At 51.8% G+C, this 21265-nt stretch overlaps 1 protein-coding gene across 4 annotated transcripts; it reads right to left on the reverse strand.

Moving 5' to 3' along the window:
* Positions 1 to 883: 883 nt before the first annotated feature.
* On the reverse strand, positions 884 to 16613 carry METTL22 (methyltransferase like 22). 4 transcript variants are annotated; one of them, XM_006090381.3, is made up of 11 exons: positions 16528 to 16613; positions 15829 to 15995; positions 14024 to 14404; positions 11618 to 11658; positions 11385 to 11529; positions 7858 to 7929; positions 6391 to 6444; positions 5404 to 5484; positions 5057 to 5159; positions 3075 to 3243; positions 884 to 1534 (listed from the first exon to the last, which is right to left on the reverse strand). In XM_006090381.3, the coding sequence occupies exons 2-11, from the start codon at positions 15932 to 15934 to the stop codon at positions 1499 to 1501; spliced, it is 1188 nt and encodes a 395-aa protein (XP_006090443.1). In that variant the 5' UTR covers positions 15935 to 15995; positions 16528 to 16613; the 3' UTR covers positions 884 to 1498. The 4 variants fall into 4 exon arrangements, with proteins under 4 accessions (XP_006090443.1, XP_023610980.1, XP_023610981.1 ...); XM_023755212.1 differs by lacking the exon at positions 7858 to 7929; XM_023755213.1 differs by lacking the exons at positions 884 to 1534; positions 3075 to 3243 and adding an exon at positions 4235 to 4558.
* Positions 16614 to 21265: the final 4652 nt, after the last annotated feature.

Consider the following 21265-nt stretch of genomic DNA (forward strand, 5'->3'; position numbering starts at 1 on the left):
CAGCACTGTTACCATTTGGGGCTGGATCATTCTTAGTTGTGGGGGGAGCTGTCCTGTGCACTGCACGCGTTTAGCCGTGCCCTTGGTCAGCAGCACCCATCTCCTCGAGTTGTAACGACCAAAAATGTTTGCAAACATGGCCAAATGCCTGTGGAGCCTGCAACCGGGAAACACCGTCCTAGCAATAATTCACACCAGTGATTCCCTCAACATGTGTCCAATACCTAGTGTGGGCCAGGCCATATGCCAGGAATATATTGCTATTAAGACTAACTGGATACTTGACCTCATGGAGATATTTTTTCCTTTTGGAGCCTCAGTCTTCCCAACTGTTAAATGGGTATAGCCAGGCTGCTGACCAAGAGTTGCTATGAAGATGAAATAAGACTCGCAACTGCCTGAACCCTGGTGTGCAGATAAGCCAACGACTGCAGTGTGATAGGCTTGAGAAATGAGTCTGGGTGCTTGGGGAGAGGTGAGCCTGGGCAGGGACAGCTGCAGCTGGAGGGGTGGAGACAAGCCAGGAGGTCTGGGCAATGAGGGGCAGGCGGGAGGGGCCATGCTGGGCCCTGGAGGAAAATGGCAGGAGAAGTAAGCTGGGGAAAGGGTGCTGCAGGGAGAGCCAAGGGCAGTGGGAAGATGGGACCCAAATTGGAAAGGACAGAGACAGCGGGAGAGGGTTACAGAGTGACAGGGTGGGGTGGAAATGGGAGAGAGGCACAGACTAAGGGTAACCAGACAGACAATGCGTTTTGGTTATAAAGGGTTAAAACAGCAAACAAAGGCTCAAGCTCCACTTGCCAGGAGAGTGCAGTGCCTGCCTCCTCCTCCCAAAGGGAGGGACAGGGACGGGCGCAGCCATGAAGGAAATGAGGCTTCCGAGTCTCACTCTGCGTGGTGTTATTACAGTAACTGTGGCGACATATTAAACACATTTGTAAGCAGCAGAGGGGAGCGTAGACGACGACTGGCTCAGCCCTGGGTGCCCGCCCCCAAGGAAAGTGCGAGTGGAATCAAGTTGAGAACATTTGCCCAACTTGACCGAGCAGCTCTTGAAACATCCCGCATCGCATTACAAGTGGGCAGCCTGAACACACAGCTGAATGGACTTCCAGGGGGGCAGTGACGTTCTCTGGGAGGAGCAACCGACTCCAGAAAACTATCCTGCATCATATGAGGTGCATCGGCCACGTTTTAAAAACGCTAACACCTCACCCTGGCCGTGTGGCTCAGTTGGTTGGGCGTCATCCCGTGCACTGAAACCTTGCTGGTTTGATTCCTAGCCAGGGCACATGCCCAGGCTGCAGGCTCAATCCCCCATAAGGGGAGTGCAGGAGGCAGCCAACTGATGTTTTGCTCTCACACTGATGTGTCTCTCTCTCTCTCTCTAAAAAAAAAAAGCTACCGTCTCGAATCTCGAGCCCATCCCTCTGGGAGCCTCTGACTTTATTAGAGCCGATCAGGACAGTGGAGGAACTGTACTGGCAGACGCAACGGGTCACGTTCCTGGTTCCACAAAGATCTTCCACAGCTCCTGCAGCAAACAGAGAAAGGCGAGATTCCCAGATGCCCAGAGGAGGCCTCACAATTTCATAAGGGACATAATTAGCAAAGAACAAACAACACGTGAGCCAGGGCAGCAGGCAAATGACTGCAGGAGCGGGCCCTTCCCCACGTCTCTGTGCTCTGGCTGTTCTCTCTGCTTCACTGTGGAGAAGCGGATGGTAGGTCCCAGCAGGAGTCCAGGAGGCATCAGATGCCACACGGTCAATAGGAACCAGGAAAGGGCAGCAAGCTGCCACAATTTCCCACCTGGGGAGGTCTTTAGTGCCCTGTACCGTGGCTGCTGAATTTAGAAGCAGCTGTGGCTGCAGGTGGAGAAGGTACAACACGCCAGGTTCTTAGTGGGAGCTCCATGTCCTGTTTGCTGTCTACCGGGAGGCTGACAAGCAGCGCGCTAAGGGGCAGGGAGGCTGCCCAGAGGCAGTGGAGCAATAAGCAGAGGGGGAAATTGGACGGGGAAGACTGACAGGGTGCATCTGAAATATGCTGTTGCAGAAAAGCTCTACGAATAGCCTGGACTGCCAGAAAGATGAACACATGGGTCTTAGAGCAAATTAAGCCTGAAGCAGTGCTGGAGGCAGAAACGACACACTGAGCCACCCTCCTTCAGGCACATCACGAGGCAGGGCTCCTTGGAAAAGACAGGAATGCTGGGAAAAACAGAAGGCGGCAGGAAAAGAGAAAGGCCGAACACGAGAGGGACCGACTCCATGAAAGATGCCACAGGCCTGAGCAGGGCTGCAAAGGACAGGACACTGGACAGCACTCAGCCACAGGGTCACCAGGACTCGGGGCCAAGTCAACAGCCGTAACACACACACACCTCCTCGCAGACGGCAACCGCACAGATGCAGGGCTGCGCTTGCTTTGGGGAAGGACAGGAGTGTGAGGGAGAGGGCTTCCTCCTTAGAACCAGGCTCAGGTCTCCAGACCCAGCGAGAGGGAGGCCACAGGCCGAAGGTAACGAACAAAAGACGTGAATTCTGAGCTTTGGACGTCTGTGAATCCTGCTCCTGGTAACGTTACAGGATTTTCAAGGGTAATTTTAACTTTTCAAGTTTTCTCCAAGTGCTGGGCTTAGAAACAGTAACCGGAGGTCAGTGGCTGTAGGCTGAAGCCCCAGCTCCGCTGCTCCCTGGCTGGGTGACTCACCGCGGCATTAACTGGGACAGGGATGATGTCATCGGGATGCTTACTAAGAGGCCTGATATGGTGGGACCCCATTGCGGGGTCAGAAGGCCATCGGTCACCAGACAAGCCTGCCTGGTCCGCAAGGCCAGCACATTTCCCCCGTGGAGATGCCACCATCAGCACCGGAAGTCCCTGCACCAAGATCTTCAACCCAACCAAGTGGCTCCTGCAACTGAGCCCCAACGGCCCACAGGGAAACACTGCGCTGTGAGGTGACGGTTCACCTGCAGGCCCACCCCTGGACACGGTGACTTAGGAGCAGGGGAGACCCCATCACGGGCTTCACTAGAGAGAGCACGTTGTCCCACCAGAGCACCCACCAGCTGCCGGATGCGCTCATACTCCAGGTGCTGCGGGAAGGCGGCTTCCACCGGCTCCACCGCGAAGCGCAGCTGGCTGTCCTGGAGTTGCTCCAGCTGCCGCAGGCAGGCGCGGAAGTGGTCGTAGGCCTCGCAGGTGACGTCCAGGTGACTCAGCGTGAAGTTCAGCCTGCAAACAAGCAGACCACACACTGCTGTCCCCACTGCGGGCCTTCCTGCTGGTGGGTTTTCCGAGTGCCCACTGTGTGCTGAGCATCTGGGCGCGCTGCCTGCCTGGTCTGCAGGGCGGCCGGGGAGGTGGACATGGCTACCACCTCCATTTTACAGCTGTGGAGACAGCCTCAGAGCTGAACGCACATGCTCAAGTGACCCCATGGCCCAAGGAGCTACAAATTGGCGCACGAGGTGGACACAGACTAACATCTGAGGCCAGCACAGATCTGGGCATGGCTTGTCCATGACAGGGCAGTGGCACAGGGAGGGGCAGAGGCCTGTGAGAACCTGTGGGTGGAGGAACGCTGCTGGGAAGTGGGTGGGGTGGGGAGCTATGGGAGAGAGGGCAACTGGGGGGGAGGGGAGATGACCAGAACTGAGTCTTCACCGAGCATCTCCAGCTGGGCCGCTCACACCTCTCTACACCCTAGTCTGCAACATGATTCAACTTGAAATTCAAACTCTGTCTCTTTCCAAAATTTTTTTCTAAGAAAATGTCAAAGATATAAAAGAGCGAGAACAGGTAATGGACTGCCCAGCTTCAGCCTCTGTCACCTCTGCCTTCCTTCCACCACTCGATTAAAAAGAAAATGTCAGACATCACAGAATTTCTTCCATGCATGTGTCTGTGTGTATCTTGAAAACATAAAGGCTCTTTTCACCTAAAACAAATTCAATGATAATTCTTTTATTTTTAAAATAAATGCTTTTATTGATTTTAGAGAGAGAGGAAGGGAGAGAGCAACATTGATGAGAGAGAATCATTGATTGGCTGCCTCCTGCATGCCCCCTACTAGGGATCAAGCCTGCAACCCAGGCATGTGCCCTGAGCCAGAATCGAACCAGTGACCAACCTCTTGGTTCATGGGTTGAGGCTCAACCACTGAACCACACCGGCTGGGCAAATTCAATGGTAATTATTTATCACCAAGTAGCCAGTCAGTATTCAATTTTTCCTGACTGTCTCGATCTTTCCCTTTACGGCCTACAATCAGCATACAGGTGGGGGTCACTGGTCATGTGCTGCCCTTGGTCATGTGGGCCTTGAAGAAGGTCCTAGATACTATCGGTGTAAACAGCGAACTTGCCGTGTGGATGGCTTTGTTCAGAGCTGTGATTGCTTCCACAGGCTGAGTTTCTAGGTGCTGAATTGCTGGGTGAGTGATTACGTTCGGTGTGGTGGCTTTTGATACACGTTCTGAGCTGCCTTCAGGAAAGCTGTGGCCTATGGTAGGGCTCTGAGAGAGCTGTGCAGAGTGTCTAGCCCTGGCCTGTCACGAGATGGATGCTGCGTCAGCAGGAGTCTGAGCAGTTCAGGCCATTCCAATGGAACGTCCTGGAGGGCTGCGTCTGCATCAGGGAGAGGACAGAGGCCTGGGGACCAAGGAGACAGAGCGGCCCCCCGGAGGGAACGCGCAGAAAGAGCAAAGGCCCTCGACAGTGCGGTGGCCACGCGCCTCGGCTCTGATGCACAACCTACGTTCAAGCCCTTGACCACACACTGACCAGCTGTGGCCAGGAAGGTTCCCTGATGGCGCTCGGACTTCCTCTCCTCACCTGAGAAATGGGACGGCAGTGCCTACACACAGGTGGGCTGGTGTGTGGATTACATGGAGTGTGCGGGCCATACAGTAGATGCTGACTAAATGAGCGACATAAGGACACTGACTGTGACGTGTTTAGAAGGCGAGCCTGGCTCTCAGATGCCAGCACCCCCCTCTCACCCCCTCGCCCCCCCGCCCTCCCGTCCCCTCTGGCCCGGAGCTCACCTCTTCTCCACAGAGAGAATGGCTGTGCAGGCGTTTTTCAATCTGTGAGCGAGTCGGAAGAGTGTTTTAAACAGAGCATCAGTTAGGTCATCGTCGTAGAACACTGCAGGGAAGAAAACAGGAATTAGGGGAAAACGTGCAAATACCAGAGAAATCTGTTCCTCAGAGGACCCCACACCACCACGGACGGGGCCCTGATGAACCGGAGCATCAGTTCCCAGAATTCACACTGCACGGAGATGTGGGGATGTCCCGGGAAGGTGCTCCTAGACGCAGAGGACGCCGAGCGGCGGGATGCTGCGTGTGGCCCGTGACAATGACACTGGCTGTGAGGGGCCGGCGCTCACCTTCGGCCGCGAGCAGAATGGTGGTGTGGCCGTACAGGTCGGAGATGTCCTCTTCCGACCAGCTGAAGGGGACTTCAGGGTCTGGGAGAAAAGAAGAAAGAGTGTTTTGTGCTCTCTCCTTTCTCTGTGGCCACCAACTCTCACTGATAGGCAGACTGAGGCTTCAGAAGAAATGGGGTTGGGGCCGTTCGGTGCAGCAGGCACTGCCAGGCAGGCCCGAGTCCCAGCGCCCCCGCTTCAGGGACACGGCTGCCTACGCGGGACCACAGTGAGAGGTGCCCTTCCGAGATGGGGCAGCGCAGTGAGTGGGGACGGGTGGACTTGGCCTCACCCTCTGCCTTGCCCGCAGCCTGTGCAAACAGGACCTGTCCCGTGTCCCAGGCTCCCAACCGTGTTCACTGTGCAACCCCGGGAAAGGGCTTCACCTCTGGTTTCAGGGTCCGCACTAGACAGCTCCCTCAGAGGATGGCTGGGGAGGGGACAGGACCTAAGGTATGCTATGTGCTTGGTCGGTGACAGGTACTCCATAAGCAATGATTTTCCCTGCCTGACGTCTTACAGGGAAAAGAAGTTTTCATACAAAGAAAGAGCAAGCCTACAGGTCTGAAAGTTTGTAGAAGGAATTCAGAAAACCCTCACCCAGAGCTCCGAAGCCATGTGGCCGACTCCCTGCTGTGGGAGCCCTGGTTCAAACCGGTTCCCCTGGGTGGGCACTCACCCCGAGCACTGGCCTCCACTCATTACTCAAGGGTGCACACCTGCTGCACAGTGACACTGTGGAGTCTGAATACCATGAAGGGAAGGTGCCTGGCATACAGCAGGTGCCATGAATAACCCGTCACTTTCAGCCACTGAAGGGAACTTGCTGTGAGCTGTGGACCGTGACAGCAGCCTGGATCTGCTGTCAGTCAAGGCCACAGGACCATCGGCCTTGAGATATTACCAGGAACCACTGAATCAAATGGGACACGAGAGGAAGACACGCACCAGTGCAGAGGTCGTCTTTCAGCCAGTCCAGTTCTCTGACCTTAACTCCACCACCTGTAAAACAAACAGAACTTCCCAAGCTCTGTAAACAATTAGGAAAAAGGAGAAACATTTACACTGTACACCAAAACCCATCCATCCATCTCACCCTCCTTTATTCTCCCTCTCTCCTTCCTATCCATCCATCTTCCCACTCATCCATATATATCCTGTTATCCATCCATCCATCCATCCATCCATCCAGCATTTTTTGAGTGCTGAGTATTAGGTCCCATGCCAGGCACAGGGAATACAAAGATTTATGAGACACATGCCTGTCCCTGGGGACCCACAGCTGAGGAGAGACTGGCAAGTTCGCAGACACAGACAAGGCAGAAGGTGGCCAGGAGGAAAGAGGGGCTCTCGTGTCGGCAGGGTGTTGGGGAGGCCCAGAGAAGGCAACCATGCCTGCTTCGTGCTTCATCCTGTTGATTGGTTACCGTACACTGGGCACTAAACAAACACCACAGCAGTGACAGGGCCCTGCCCTCATGGGGCATGTGGTCTAACGGGATGGCAGACACCAATCAACAAATGTCAAATGCAATGGTCCAAGGTGTGATGAGTGTCTGTGACGGGGCTGTGACCTCATCTGGAGCTCGGAGCATAATTAGGAACTGATGGAGGAAGAGGGAGAGAAGGCTGTTCCAGGCAGAGGGAGCAGCAAGTGCGCAGGCCTCGAGGGGAGGGGAACCTCCAACAAGGCCAGGAAGACTCGGCTGGAGGAACCGCTGTGTGGGAGGGACTATAGACAGGTAGGGCCAGTCTGTACTCGGAGAGCATCGGGAAACCTATAAAAGGTTGGCAGCTGGAATGACCGGATCTGAATCTGGAAAAGCGCCCCAGGCTGCTCAGAGGACGAAGGTCCGCACAGGCAGTCCAATGAGGAGTTGGCTGCTGGCATGTACCACGCAAGCTTATTCCTGCAGGTGGTGCAGGCTGGCAGGGGGGACATTCTGACGGACGGAGGGGCATCTGAAATGGGTCCTCGGCTCACTGGATGCAGGGCTGGAGCGGGACCATCAGGAGAAGAGGCAGGGGAGGCAGGCAGGGGTGGACCAGGAGGTTTGGGAGCCAGAGAAAGAGCTCGAACTTTACCCCTTGAAGAGGTCAGGCTTCATCTAGAAAGGTCACTCTGGATGCTACATGGAGGACAGCTTGGCCGGGTCAGACAAGGACCTGGGTGATGAGGGAGGGGCCACTGTGACGTGCAGGAAGGAGAGGGCTGACGTTGGCTGTGGCGTGGGAAGGAGATGATGCAGGGACAGTCATCTAGGATCTGAAACTACGTGAAACTAATAAGGCTCTGGTCCCTGCGTTCACTGGGGTGTAGAGGGAAGCAGGCGGAACCCCGTCTCCCAGGTCACGGTCCTGGGTGTTTGTCCCACTTGCCAAACAAAGACACCTCCCTCCCAGGCTGGGCCTCACCTCCAGGGGCAGTCAGGTGGCTGTTGAGGGCAATGTTTCGCTGGCACGTGGCCAAGAGGTCTGCACCGACATCTGGAACGACAGAAGGCCATGCCATCAAGCGCCGGCCACTAAGACGCTTCATTTCCGTGTTGTTGCCCGGAGAGCTGATATCAACAGCATGACTACAGAAACGTGCAACACTGAGACTAAACGTCTCCTGTGTGTTTTACTGCCAAGATTAACTATGTACCTTAAGGCTCTTTTTAATGAGCTTTCCTTTAAATAAAAGATGGCCGTCCTGGTGGAGACAGACTCTGTGCACGCCAGAGGGAAGGGTGAGCTCCCCTTCTCTAGTTTCTGAAACCCGCACGGCACATCCCATAGCCACGCTGAGTGTTTCTAACCACCCACAAGCCGGGATCACGGCTCCCATCTCACAGATGGAGACTTGAGCAAGGTCATGCCACTAGTAAGAGCAAGGGCTGGGATTTGAACCTAGGCGTCTCTGACTCCAAGTCTAGGCTCACTCTTTGACACCCCAGAAAACTGACCAGAGTTAGAGGGGTGTTCGGATATGATCAATGGATACGCAGAGCAAATTCAAACAGGCTGGAGGCAGCTCTCCTGTGCACGATTCACTGCCACTGCCATGGCATCTTTCCCCAGCCGCCTGTTACTCTGACCAGGTGGGATTTCCTATCATTTCAGCAGGACTGAGTTGCAGTGCAGAGAATCTTTGCGGGGGAGGGAGGGGGGGTGAGGGAAGGAGGGGTGTAGTGCTGTGCCAAAAAATTACTTTCCAATTAGAACGTATGTGTGGAAGGTACAAAGTCTTGTTAAGGACACCTGCCAGGCCACTGTGGCTGTGACGTCCCATCCCGCCCACTGCAGACTCCCTGGGACCAGACTACCGTCTCTATCCCAGGACCGTGCAGAGTCCGGTAGAGGGAGAGCTCCCAGCTCTCCGAGGGCACATAGCTGTCCTTCTCCGGGCCACAGGGTGGAGAGGATATTGACAGTGTGTGCCTGAGAGCACAAAACTGGCTCAGAAGTTTTTGATCCTCTATGATAGTTTTTGTCCAACCAGATCTCGTGTGGGACTCTAACATATGAAAGATAAGAAAGGGGCAGCTCTGGCTGAGTGGCAGTGGGACCCTGGAGTCCTGGGGTTGTTCCCCGACCCCTTACCGCATATGACCTTGCCAGCCCTTCGACCTTAGCCTCAGTCTACCCATTTGGACAAAGGGATGGCAACACGCTCCCTGGCGATTGCCCAGGGGCACTCACTGTGAGGTTAGGAGCAGGTCCTGATGTACATGGAAGGTTTTATTAACTGTAATGTGCCATCCCAGGGCACGCTCTCTTCTTCATGGTGGTAAATCCCTCTCAAGGATAAGACACCTTGGTCACGTCCTGCTATGAGGCACTAGGCAGAGAGCACAGCTCTGGGGTGTTGCATTAGGTGTGACTCTGGGAAGTGCTCATGGCAATCCACATGAAAGTGTCAAGGAGCATCACACAGGGTGGCTGACGGCACATTTCTGACTCGGTTGACTTAGGATACCCGAAAAGCGTGCCCCAATCACAGGCCATCCCTGCCTTCCTCTTCCCTGTCTCAGGAGCAAGGGATGCAGCCTATGAAAATGGGACCTAGGAACCAATGAAAGGCAAACCTCAGCAGGCACCATTTTCAAGTGGACATTAAAGGTTCAGAACATAATGACAGCACTTGCCCGATGAGCTAACACTGTCTTATAAGCTGTGAACGCTCTACAAGAGCAGGTTGGGCACGTCAGGAATGTAGCTGACAGTCGCTCATGTCAATTTGCTGGTTTTCAGCAACTAGGTTATGCAAGATGTTATTGTTGAAGGGTGCATGGAACTTTCTGTAATATTTTAGCAACTTCTGAGTGAGTCCAATGTTATTAAAAACTAAAAAAGAAAGCAGTTGGCAACATGTATCAAAAGCCTAAGAAAGGGCACACTTGTAGGAATCTAGTCTAACAGTGAACAAAGGTGCTCATTGCAGTGTAACTGACAGATGCAAAACAAACCAAAATATCATGGGAACAACCAAAATGCCCAGCAAAAGGAAAATGGTAAAAATAAAAAAGATGAAACATTACTTGGTCATTAAAATCTTATTTATAAGTAATTTTTAATGACATGGGAAAATACTCTTAAAAATGTTTTCAAGCCCTGACTGGTTTGGCTCAGTGGATAGAGCATCGGCCTACAGACTGAGAGGTCCCAGATTCGATTCCGGTCAAGGGCATGTACCTTGGTTGTGGGCACATCCCCAGTGGGAGGCGTGCAGGAGGTTTCTCTCTCATCGATGTTTCTAACTCTCTATCCCTCTACCTTCCTCTCTGTAAAAAAAAAATCAATAAAATATATATTTAAAAAAATTTTTTTCAAGCCTGGCTGACATGGCTCAGTGGTTGAGTGTCCACTTATGAACCAGAGGTTACGGTTCATTTCCCAGTCAGGGCACCTGCCCGGGTTGTGGGCTTGATGTATGATTCTCACTCATCATTGATGTTTCTATCTCTCTCCCTCTCCTTTCCTCTCTGAAATCAATAAAAATACATTAAAAAAAATTTTTTTTTGAATATTTTTAGAGGATACAGTACTGAATATATAGTTTGATTGCAGCTATTGTTTGGGAGTATGTACAATCCAAGCATCTGACATGCTTGATGTACACACAAAAGAAAATGGATTATAAAAGAAATATACAGCTAAAATATAGGTTCTAAAACATTTGCTCCCTGAGGACACCAACCTAATCTGTTGTATTCATTCCTGGATCTCCTGCATCTAGAACCACAGCTGGCACATAGTGGTGCTCGCTAAACTGCATACTGAATCTGGGGATTCTAAAATTATGAGTAATTTTAATTTGCTCTTCTCCACAAGGTCTCCACAGGAGTAACCAAGGTTTCTATAAGCGGGAAAAAATAACAAGCTGGTTTTTAAGCCTTATAAAAAGCACAGTCTTTGTGGTTTCCTGAGATGTTTGCTCCTTCACGGGGGTGTGATCAGGGGCACCAGCAGAGCCCCCGGCATCTTCTGAAGCAGAACTACAGCTGCCAAGGACTGGCTGTTGCTGGGTCATTCTGACATTATTGAGAAAACAAGGAAGGGTGGAAGAAACCACGGAACAGGATGGCAAAATCAGTAGCAGCTAACGTCCCATTTCCATTTCTCTCTCTCTCTCTTTTTTTTTAATCTTCACCTGAAGATATTTTTTCCATACATTTTTAGAGACAGTGGAAGGGAAGGAGAGAGACAAGGGAGAGAAACATTGATGTGTGAGAGAGACACATCGACTGGTTGCCTCCCGCATGCACCCTGACTGGGGCTGGTGACTGAGCCTGCAACCGAGGTACGTTTGACCAGAATTGAACCGGAGACCCTTTCGTCGGTGGGCTGATTCTCTAACCAATGAGCAAACTGGCTAGGGCATCACTCCCACTTTTTTACAGTCAGTACACGCTTTGTGAAGAGACGGCTTCCCCTCAGGCTGAGATGGTGGGTGTTACCTGTACAATACACGGTCTGCGCCGCGGTGGCTGCAATGATGCTGGTGAACCCCGTGCCCGCCCCGAGCTCCAGCACGGTGCATCCCTGGAAGAGGTCCCGTTGGAACAGGATATAGTCAGCCAGGAACAGGGCACCCCGCCACACCTGGAGGGAGATGGACAAGGAAGGACAGGTGACGTGAGGTTCCGGAGAGACCCTTCAGGGCCACGGGAAGTGGATAGGACCTACCCACCTGCTTGCCAACATCCTCCAGGGGCGTGGCCATGGTGTGTTCTGGACAGGACGGAAATCAAAAGAGAAAGGGCCGCTGTGAAAATGGGGATGGACACAACACAGAGGAGGAGCATGGCAAGCTGCACACACGGTGGGATGGGCATTGGGGTCGGGCCTCTAGGGAGCAGCAGGAACACAGGCTGTGCCACCAGCTGGGAGGGACATCGGAGCGTCACTCAGTCCAGGCACCAGGGCCCCCACTCAGAGAGCTGGGACCCTCTGCCCCACAGCCTGAGGACCAGGGTCATAGTCGGCCTTGGCTCAACCTAACCACACACACCCACACTCCACTTTTCATGTTAAATAACTGTTTACTACAATTGTCACCTTAATGTTGTTTTGATCAAGTGTACGCTTATAATAATCACAGCTCATTCCACGATATTTCCTTACACTTAGAGCCACATGAGAAGTTGACAAAATAAGCTTTGAGTTTTACATCCTTTTCTGGGTGAAGAGAAGGATGTAAGAAGTATTCGCAAGCACAAAATACGTTAGGGTAAAATCTGGTGGTGGCAGTTGGGGGAAGAAAATAGAAATATGAGACCAAGTAGAAAAAGGAACGATGGCAAACATGTTTGCTGTTAAATAAGAACTGGCTCTTATATTTTCAAACGAGATGGCGATGGCTATCAAATTTAAACACACAACACATGCACAGCAGGGTAGCTTTGCATGCTTACTGGACGTGCAAGAGTCAAACCCCAAGCTCAGGCCCGAGGGACTAGGGAGGGACTAAGGAGGGGAGGAGATAGCCAGGTTGGAAGGAGTGTGGGTGATGCTCCCCCCAGGAGGGCCTGCCCTAGGAGGTCCCTCAGGGATGCACACCTCCCTTGAGCCAGGCCTGGGGCTGGGACAGGGGATTTTATGTGACTCTCACAACGGCCCTGTGCGTAGTTATCACCAACCCGTTTCACAGATAAAGACACTGATGTTTCCATCTCTCTCTCCCTCTTCCTTCCTCTCTGAAATCAATAAAAATAAAAAAGAAAGGTGAACTTTTGGCACCGGGAGACAGGGAGAGGGGAGATGGGTGGGTGGGGAGCAGGCCACACACCAGCCCTTTCCTGTGAGGCTTGATCTTTTGCTTGCAGGATGGTAAGTTCCCAGAACACTAAACACATGCACACCAGAGGCCAAACACTTACGAAATAACCAAGTCTGCTCCTCTCTTCCCCTGACCACCCCCCCAATCCCCGCAGGGAGGCCAAGTGAGGATTGAGAGTGAAATGAGCCAATGAGCCAGTCGCCCAAACAAAAGTTTGCAATGTTTTGATCACATACGTGGGTAAGAACACAGGCTGTGGCATCAGACAGACCTGGGTATGAATCATGGCTCAGACAAGTTTAATGCCTCTGAGCCTCAGCTCCCTCCTCTGTGAAATGGGAATGTTCATCCTTGGAAAGGCTGTGAGGACCAGAGGTAATGCACAGGATACACAGAACAAGGTCCTGGCATGAGTTCCGTGTCTGGACTTGCTGGGACCAGACTTCCTGGTGCCAGCAGGCACTTAATAACGGACCGCTAACATGTGGGCAGGTGGCTGTCAGAGCCGCTAGTCTGTCTGTCTGTCTGCCCCCAACCAGGCCCAGGTTTATTTGGGTCCTCAAGCACCATCAGGGACCCTGGATCTCAATGAACAGACTCAAACCAGAGCTCCTCTCCCCAAAATGAGCAGCGCTGGGGGTGACAAGAGTCCTGGCTGTGCAGAGAGATCACATGGATTCATTGCCAAGCAGCATGGCCTTGGGCTTGTCACTCCCTCATCCGTACTCCCCTCAGAGGGGGCTGTGAAGACTACATGAGGTGATGTAGGTAAAATATCACAGCACGACAGGTGTCTAAGCAGCACTGGCTCGTTCCTGCCCCAGATCCACATAGATCCTGGCACTTCCGGGGATTTGAAATCCTGGCGTCACCAAAGCCCTCTGCTCCACCCCGTGCCTGAGGTGAAGCCTCTTTCTGGACCCACGTCTCCTGCTACTCTGTCACCTCTCCTTCCCCACCTGGCTCCCAGCTCCCCGTTCCCGGTCCATCTGACTGGCCCACAAACTCCTCCAGATTAATCCTGGATCTACCTCCCTGCCCCTGTGCCACATTCTAGTTCCAAAATCTCCCATGGCTCCCTGGTGCCGGCCAAGCTAGCCCAGTGTTCCACACCCTCTACCCCTGACCCACACCACCAGCATGCCAGCTGGGTAGAACATCAATGTGGGAGGCAGAAGCAGAGGGCGTCCTGGAGGAGGTGATGGTGAACGCTACGATTGCCTGGCCTGGGCCTGAACACAGAGCCAGTCTCAGACACGTGACCTGATCAGTACTGTGGTGCCCCCTTGGTGGCAGACGAGCAAGACCTTCATTTACCTATTTTGATGATATTGTGGGTGCTGCTCTCTTGTGCTTCGTCTCCCAGGACGTCCTCTTCTTCCTGCGCTAGAATCATGGGGTGTACCTTGTCTCTCGGAGGCCAAACAGGGTTGGGGTCAGAGGCAGCTCGTGGTCTTCTCACAACGTCCAAATCCCCATCCTCGTCCAGCTGAGCTCCCATCCCTTCCTGTCCAGCGGCGTGGACACCGGCCTGGAGGGGGGAACCTGCACCGCCGTGGCCACGCCCAGGAGGGGACCCGGTGCTGCCTGTCCTAGCCGGAGTCTCCTCTCTGGGGACATCTCTATGATCACCTCCCATGGTCCCCGAGTCTGTGTGAGAGTCCTGGTTCCACAAAAGCTTGAACTGGGACAGAAAAACTGAAAGACAAAACACAAAAGGAGACTATTTCTCTCTCCCTTCCTCTCCTTTAGGAAAACTTGATTTCTGACTTCTAGAAAGCGTGGTAAAGGCCAGGGGGAGGCATACGCATGCCAGTGGGAAAGGCCTGTTTGACTCAGCCATGACACTGGGGACCCCACAGCAGCCGCAACCACCACCGAGGACGACAGTTACTTAGTACATTTGATGAGCATCGACAATGGAGGCACTCCGCCCACATTATCTCACTTCATCCTCACAGTGGCTATGAAGACAGCAGTAATGGCTCCGTCTAAGGGACATGGAAACTGAGGCTGAGAAGTTAAGTGAGCCCACAAGGCTACACAGCTTGGAAGGTGGCTGAGGTGGAGGCAAGACTCACACCTGGTCTGCTGGACTCCTCAGCGGATGCCCTTCTCACGACACTCTTCCACTTAAGGTCTGGAGGACAGGACAAGGATACCAAGTGTCCCTCACCATCCGGTGGCCAGGAAGTCATTGGGACAAGTTTCAGTAAGAGGATGTGTGTCAGGAGAGGCGGGCTGGAGGCGGGAGGAGCAAGGACTTGGGTGGACAGTCCTAGGCTGGAGTCCTCCATCTCCCCAGGCTGCCTGACCCTGGGCAAATCACTTATCCATTCTGAGCCTCAGTTTCCGGAATCCAGGAATCCACACTGAGACACGAGGGAAGGGGAAGTTCTTAGTCACACCAGAGTAACAAGCTAATTGCACAGTGATCGGAGCTGGGAAGGGTGGCCAGAGAGGGTCCGTCTGACGCGACATCTGGGGAGCCAGGGTGAAGAGGAAAGAATGTTCTGGGCAGAGTGAACAGCAAAAGCAAACGCACTGAGGAAGGAAGGTGTGTGCAGTGTGTCACGGGCAGAAAGGAGCGGAAAGTGGGCACAGAGCGGTAAGGGAGAGGGAAATAAGTGTGGACACAGAGGCAGGGGCTCGGCGAGCTGGGCCTTGCAGGCTATGCCAAGGAGCTTGATTTTACTCTAGGAGCAAGGGAAAGCCACTGGAGGGCTAAATCAGGGCAGCGATGTGATCTACATTTTCAAGAGATCCCTTGGTGTCTGGGGAGCTGAGTGGGGGAGAGTGCAGGGGAAAAGCCAGGGAGCCCTGGTGGGAGGAGCTAGAGGCAGCCAGCAAGGGAGGAAGAGTGCTGGACTGGGGTAGGGGCAGAGGGGATGGAGGGCCCTGTCTCCCTGTTGGACTCCAGGCAGAGCTCGGCCCATTCACTTCTGCCTGGCACCCAGCAGGTGCTCAGAAGAGCAGTTTCCTCTGGGAAAGAAAGCACTGAACGGTGTGATGATAACAGTTCGTCCAGTCTTCCCAACCTTTCCCCCCAAAACGAGTCTGAGAAAACACACTGGGGTCCACAGGGCGCCAGGCCCCTCCGCACACACCAGGCAGGACCTTACCGGGCTGCCCCATGCTGTTCAGTCGCACCATGAGGTGTCTCTGGTTGGGGGTGTAGAGGTGGACGTCGGAGAGCACAGTGTCACTTTTGAAGGTGACCTCGTCCATGGTGGGGGTGGGAGCCAGCTACCAAGGTCGGTTCTCCACGCTGATTGTCAAAGAGCAGCACCTGCGGTGGACAGCAGGCCCCACAGGGGGCGGCACAGAGTAACTCCCCAGCCAGGTGGTAGCAGCGCGGTATCACCTGGGGGAAGCGCTTTCCTCTTTCCTTTTAAATTTTTCCTAAAGAAACTGGCTGGGAGCGCGCCCCTTTCCCGGGCTCCGCACCGTCCTGGGATGGGGACAGCAGCCTGGTCCCGGGGAGTCCCCGAGCCTGGGCAAGGGCAAAGAATCCGCGCAGAATAGTGCTATTTTGTTTGCACTGTGTTCATTGTCGTGGTAATCTCTTATGTTCGGCATAATGTTTCGTTTCCCTTTTAACTTTTTCCAACTTTATTATGATTTTTAAGCAGACAAGGAAGTTGAGGCTATGGCATGTAAGCACAGACTCACTGCTTAGTGATTCAATGACCATCAACATTTTGTCACGTGCTCGCTCTGTCTACCCGAGGCTTCAGGGCCGAGGTGGGATTTGAACACGGGACTTGGTGCCAGGAGACCCCGCCCCTTCCCTCGCCCCACCACCTCTCCCACAGGCTTACCCGCTCCGGGCCCGGGCCGCAGCCCGGAGTCCCACCCGACCCTCTCGCGGCCGGGCTGAGACGGCCGCCATGGCAGGCGACCTGCGCAGGCGCGGCCCCGCCCCCTCTGCGTGCGTCAGCCCGCCCGGCCCCCTGACCACGCCCACCTGCTCGCGCTGCGCCTGCGCGCTGGGCCGCCGGCCAACACGTGCAGTTCTGGTTCTGGGCTCCAGGGAGGTGCAGTGCTCACCTGCCCGGGTTTTCTGGGGCGCCCGCCTGGGTGGGACCAGTGTGTGTGTGTGTGTGGGGGGGGCGGTGGGGGGCGGTAGATAACTCACCCGAGGTCACCGGCTGCTGAGTTGAGAGGCTTTGATTCCAGCTGGATAATAGGGCTTTAGAGCGTGTGCTGTTAACCAGCACGACAGCTGGTTATTCATTATTACCATCTTTGCTCTTAGCTGCTGGTTATTTCGTTCATTCGTGCACTCGTGAGGTTCCCAATGCCCGGCGAATGAAGAGTCTCAGTCTTAATTAGAGTCTAATAGGAAATGAAATCCGATTCATATGCTGTACTTAAAATGAACTTCCAAACACGTAGGGCCACATGTAAAATGTATTTGTGCGCGCCAAGCACACACGCAGCGCCTCAACCGGCTCCCTTTGTCTTAATTATTTTTAAATGTAATTCTCTCTTCAAGACAAAAGAGGGTAAACATCCATTTCATGGTTACTGTTGATAGAACACGGTGGGGTGGGGAGTGTTTGATAGGGTGACCAAGCAACACAGATGTTTTTTTAAGCAAACAGATTGTGTTTCCTGAACTCCCAGGACAGTACCCGGAGAGCCGGCTGGCCATCTTGAGAGCCTGTTGTAGTCCTGGCTCAGTTGTCCCCAGGACGCTGCCTAGCAGAGCTGGGATGCAGACTCAGGTCTCCGAAGCGCCCCAGTGAGTCTGTCGGATGGAGCTGCAGAGTGAAAGGCCCCTTTAGAACTCTTCCTCGGAGAGTGTCCTCCAAGGCTTGGAGGTGCCAGGGTTATGGTGCTAACTCACTTATGCTGGAGTGGACATGACCATGGCTGCCTTGGCTAATGACATCATGTATGCAACTAAGGGAAGGTGGACAAACAAACTGCCAACTTACAGGGATTTGCTGTCAGGTGATTATTATTAGCTTGGGAATTTAAAACAGCCCCTTTCCCAAATGTCGTGTTTACCAAGCACTAATGTGTTTTCCCAATCAGCCCTAGAAGATGTTGTTCTCTTGGAGAGAACTCCTCCCCTAGGACTGCTGAAAGCAGCAATTATAATCTGTCCCCTGCCTCACACCGCTTCTAACAGCAGCTGCTACAGATTGTTGCCCTGGCTCCTGGTTTTGTGTGGACGGGTATCAAACTGACCTTCAGGTGGTTCAGATCCCCAGCTCGGCCACTGATCAAATTCACTTGTTCAATACATAATCGTGGAGAGCTTTTCATGTGCTAGGCCAGTGATGGCGAGCCTATGACACGTGTGTCAGAGGTGACACGTGAATTCATTTTTTTGGTTGATTTTTCTTTGTTAAATGGCATTTAAATATATAAAATAAATATCAAAAATATAAGTCTTTGTTTTTCTATGGTTGCAAATATCAAAAAATTTCTATATGTGACACGGCACCAGAGTTAAGTTAGGGTTTTTCAAAATGCTGACACGCCGAGCTCAAAAGGTTCGCCATCACTGTGCTAGGCACTCAGGCAAGTTGCCTAAGTTCTCTGAAATGTAATTTTTCAAGTTCTGAAAATAATACCTACTTGGAAGCGTTGTGCAAATGAGCGACACATAACACGTGGAAAGTTCCAGGCACAACTCTCCCCCACTTCTTGAGGTGATCTGACAGTATCTGGTGTATTTTAAAGAACTCACCAATTTCATTAATTTTATCAACTTGTATTGTTAGATTAAAAAGAAAGCAGTTACAGCGTCATAATACTGTATAATATCAGTTACATAAGAGAAAAAACCTCACAAAATACTGCATTTCCTCAGGACATGCATGTTATGTAAATGCACAGAGAAAAGTTTGGAAAGATGTCTTCAAACTAAAATGCTTTCTTCTTGGGAGAAGGCATGGATGGACAGGGGTAGGTCCAAAGAGACTTTGTTTTAATTTTTAAAGTGATGCATCATGTGTTACTTGTATAGTTAAGAATTTATTTAAAAATGAAAGTACAAAGGAGCTTTCACTAGTCAAATATGGGACAATATGAGCATTGACATGAATAGTGACAAGACTATAATACTAAAAATAATCTATGCAAATGGCACCCAAACAAATGGGCCTTTATCTCTTTGGACAGCTCTAAAAAAATATCATAGACTATGTGTGGTTTATAGATGATAGAAATTGATTTCTCACAGTTGGAGTGGCTGGAAGTCCAAGATCGGGGTGGTCAGGTTCTGGGGAGGCCCTCTTGGGTTGACACAAACATTCAGACCGTAGCACACACATGTTTATAAGAACACTAAATAGCAACCCAAGTGTCTATCAACTGAAAAATAGATAAATAAAATGGGGTAATCCATGTAATGGACTATTTTCCAGCTCTAAAGTGGAACAAAGTCCTGATACATGTTACAGGGTGGAACAACCTTGAAAACATGAAGCTAAGTGAAATAAGCCAGACCTAAAAGGCCACATATGGTATGATTCCACTCCTATAAAATATCCAGAACAGATAAATCCATGGAGACAATAAGCAGATGAATGGTTACCAGAGGCTGGGGAAGGAGGAGTGGGGAGTGACTGCTCAATGGGTAGAAGTTGCCTTTGGGTGATGGACATGTCTGGGAACTAGATAGAGGTCACAATGGTGGTTGTACAACATTGTGAAAATATGAAATGCCACTGAATTGTACAATTTACAATAGTGAATCTTATGTGAATATTACTCCAATAGAAAAAGCCATGACTTCATAATGATACTAAAATAAAAATGTTAAAGAAAGGGGTGGGTGAAAAACTGTGATGAGTAACTGTACAAGGATGGATAGAAATAGAAAAACACTCTTTAAGTCACCATGATAATGCGTGATCTGGATGAAAATCTTTGATGGATGTTAACACCGTTGGAAGAAAGACTGTCGTGGGACAGGATATTCACACAGGCACCCAGGGAGCAGTAAGTGTCTGTGTTTTATAGGTCACCCAGCCTGTGGCATGCTGGTATATCAGCCTGAAGGAAGCAAGATAAGATATAACTTACGGACCATAAAACCCATCATTTAAAGTGTACAAATCAGTGGATTTAGTAAATTCACAGGTTGTACAACCATCACCACTATCCAATTCCAGAACATGTTCGTCACCCCAAAAAGAAACCCTGTACCCATTAGCATTTACTCCCCATGGCCCTCTTCCCTGGAAACCACTAATCTACTTTCTGTCTCTATGGATTTGCCTCTTTGGATATTTCATATCAATGGAATCCTACAATATGTACTATTTTTTGTGTGGCTTCTTTCATGAAGCTTAACTTGTTTCCAAGCTTCATCCATGTTGTAGCATGTATCAGTACTTTGTTCCCTTTTAATAGCCAAATAATATTCCATGGTATGGGTAGACCGCAGTTATTTATTCATTCATTAGTGGATGAACATTTGGGTTATTTCTACTTCCTGGCTATCCTATATAATAAAGAGGTAATATGTAAATTAACCCTCACAAGATGGTTGCCTATGACCAGGCCGGCAGGGGGGTTAGTGAGGGATGACCAAATGACTGAACAAGCAGGCTGCATGGGGCAACCAGGCCGGCAAGGGGGGGGGGCGGCGGCAGTTAGGGGAGACCAGGCCGGCGGTGGGGGGGTGCAGTTGGGGGCAACCAGGCCGGCAGGGGAGGTAGTAAGGGGTGACCAGGCTGGCAAGGAGGGGCCAGTTGGGGGCGACCAGGCAGGCAGGCAGGTGAGTGATTAGGAGCCAGCAGTCCAGGATTGTGAGAGGGATGTCTGACTGCCAGTTTGGAGAGGGTGCAGGCTGGGCTGAGGGGACCCCCCCCCCCTGCACAAATTTCATGCACTGGGCCTCTAGTTATGAATAATAGCACTGTGAACATTCATGTAAAGTTTTGGGTGGACATAAGTTTTCATTTCTCTTGGTTACATCCGTAGGAGTGGAATTGCTGGGTCCTATGATAACTATGTTTAACCCTTTGAGGAACTACCAGACTGCTTTCCAAAGTGACTGCACAGTTTGACATTCCCTCTAGCTCAGTATGAAACTTCCAGTTGCCTGAAGTTTAATCTTCTTGGGAAACTCTTGGACCCAGGGTAAGACATACATTCCCTAAGGGGCAAGGGTAATGGAGTGTTTATACACCAAAGCCCACAGCCATTGGGTAGGCTCTAGTTACTTCCCTTTTCTGATTGGCTGTGTGTGAGCAGAGTGACTCCAGAGAAAGCCTGTTGATGCTGCCAGTTGGAAGTCAGGTCCGTATGCGTGGAAGTGGTAGGAGGAGGGGATATGGTGGGGGATCCATGGCACCTGCTACTGTTGTTCTTGTGAATTATTCTAGGATTAACGTGCCGGTCTTCATATCCTCCAAAGGGCTGCAGAGGGCCCACAGCAGTGTTTAACACTTGGGTTGCGGGAAACGCGAGTCGGCTCGCGTGAATTGCGCGTACTCCGCGGGAGCCGTCTTAAACTCGGTTCATATAGATTTGTGGTGGAGTGCGGGAAACGTGTAAACTCGGGCCGATTGTAACTGCGTATTACCAAATATT

The sequence above is a fragment of the Myotis lucifugus genome, unplaced genomic scaffold (assembly GCF_000147115.1).
Source record: "Myotis lucifugus unplaced genomic scaffold, Myoluc2.0 scaffold_72, whole genome shotgun sequence".
Classification (NCBI taxonomy): Eukaryota; Metazoa; Chordata; class Mammalia; order Chiroptera; family Vespertilionidae; genus Myotis; species Myotis lucifugus.

Coding starts and splice junctions, on each gene's coding strand:
- METTL22 (XM_006090381.3), bottom strand. CDS start 15,934: ATGGACGAGGTCACCTTCAAAAGTGACACTGTGCTCTCCGACGTCCAC. Junction 3,244..5,056: donor ATTCTCTCTGTGGAGAAGAG/GTGAGCTCCGGG, acceptor GCTTGTTTGCAG/GCTGAACTTCACGCTGAGTC. Junction 1,535..3,074: donor ATGAGCGCATCCGGCAGCTG/GTGGGTGCTCTG, acceptor TGTTTGCTGCAG/GAGCTGTGGAAGATCTTTGT.